At 43.9% G+C, this 1,256-nt stretch overlaps 1 protein-coding gene across 1 annotated transcript in view; it reads right to left on the bottom strand.

The window, feature by feature from the left end:
• LOC106814503 (serine hydrolase-like protein) overlaps positions 1-1,231 on the bottom strand; it is a 17,725-nt gene extending 16,494 nt beyond the window's left edge. Inside the window, exon 1 of the mRNA XM_014818814.1 lies at positions 1,101-1,231. Within this exon, the coding sequence (XP_014674300.1) occupies positions 1,101-1,133 (33 nt within the window). The 5' untranslated portion in view covers positions 1,134-1,231. The remainder of the gene's footprint in view (positions 1-1,100) is intronic.
• Between the last annotated feature and the right edge of the window lie 25 nt (positions 1,232-1,256).

Here is a 1,256-nt window from a genome sequence, read left to right as displayed (position 1 = left end):
TTTGATTTTGGATAGTCTGAAACTCAATTTCCTGCATTCTGAGCAATAAAAAGCCCATATATCAGACTGACAAATTTGTTGTTTTTTTAGGTAAAAAAAGGAAAAACAGGGGTTTTAGAAGAACAAAATGCAATATCTGAGATTATCATTTATCAACAGCTTGGATATACATCAAGAGTAGATAATAACACAATGTGTTATTATCTACTCTTGATATACATAGAAAAGAGAAAACAGTACAATTTGTGTAGACAAATATTTGCTACTATTAAACATGATAGCCAGGCTACTGCCAGTCACAGTTCCTGTCAGACTGCTTCAGTTCCAAACAAATGGACACAAACTACAGTGTATTTAGTCTACTAGTCTATTAATTCTTTGTCATTGCCGACGATGCTTGATATTTGTAGACGACGGAAGTAAATACAGCCGACTTATAAAAACGATACCACGTTTTCAAAGACTATATCCTAAAAAAAAGCACTGCTATTTTTTTTATCTGGACAAAAATTAGTGCCGGGCAGAGATAACCGACTCGTTTATAGTGCCGGGCGGCAACCGCGAGTGCCGGGCACACCCACCCACCACCGCCCACCATGGGCAGAACCCTGGTGTCACACTGTGTGTACTGTTACTGTCAGTGTCACTTAACTCTAGTACTATATAGCCCGCGTACAGTTGCCTGCGGCTACTAGACTAGAGCTAAGTACTAGAGCGGTACTAGAGCTCATAGGGTCTATGTCCCCCAGGGTACTGCCAGAACGTACCCTGGGTACGGTCCGGTATACCGGAACGTACCCTGCATGGTAACTATCTGATATGGTTAGGGTTAGGGTTAGGGCTAGGGAGTAGGCGTAGGCAACTCCCTAGACTCGTTAGTGGAGTAGGCGAGGTACGGTCTGGCATATTACTATTAGATAGTACCAGGATACGTTCCGGTATACCGGACCGTACCCAGGCCAGAGTACGTTCCTGCAGTAGGCCTAACCTGGGGGATATAGACTCTCTCAGTCTCAGCGGTACTAGAGCTAAGTGTCACTTAGGAATACATGGATGTGAAAACTTTTAAATTATTATACACTGGTCTTGTACGCCCTCACCTGGAGTACGCAAATCAGATATGGGCTCCCCATCTAGTGAAACACATAGAAGCTATCGAAAATGTTCAGAGGCGTGCAACGAAGCAAATCCCTGCCACCCTGGTATGGCAGATTTCTCCTATGATGATCGTCTCCGGCAACTCAGGCTCCCAACTC

Source organism: Priapulus caudatus, unplaced genomic scaffold (assembly GCF_000485595.1).
Source record: "Priapulus caudatus unplaced genomic scaffold, Priapulus_caudatus-5.0.1 Scaffold933, whole genome shotgun sequence".
NCBI lineage: Eukaryota > Metazoa > Priapulida > Priapulimorpha > Priapulimorphida > Priapulidae > Priapulus > Priapulus caudatus.
This window is presented reverse-complemented; position numbering and strand designations above follow the sequence as displayed.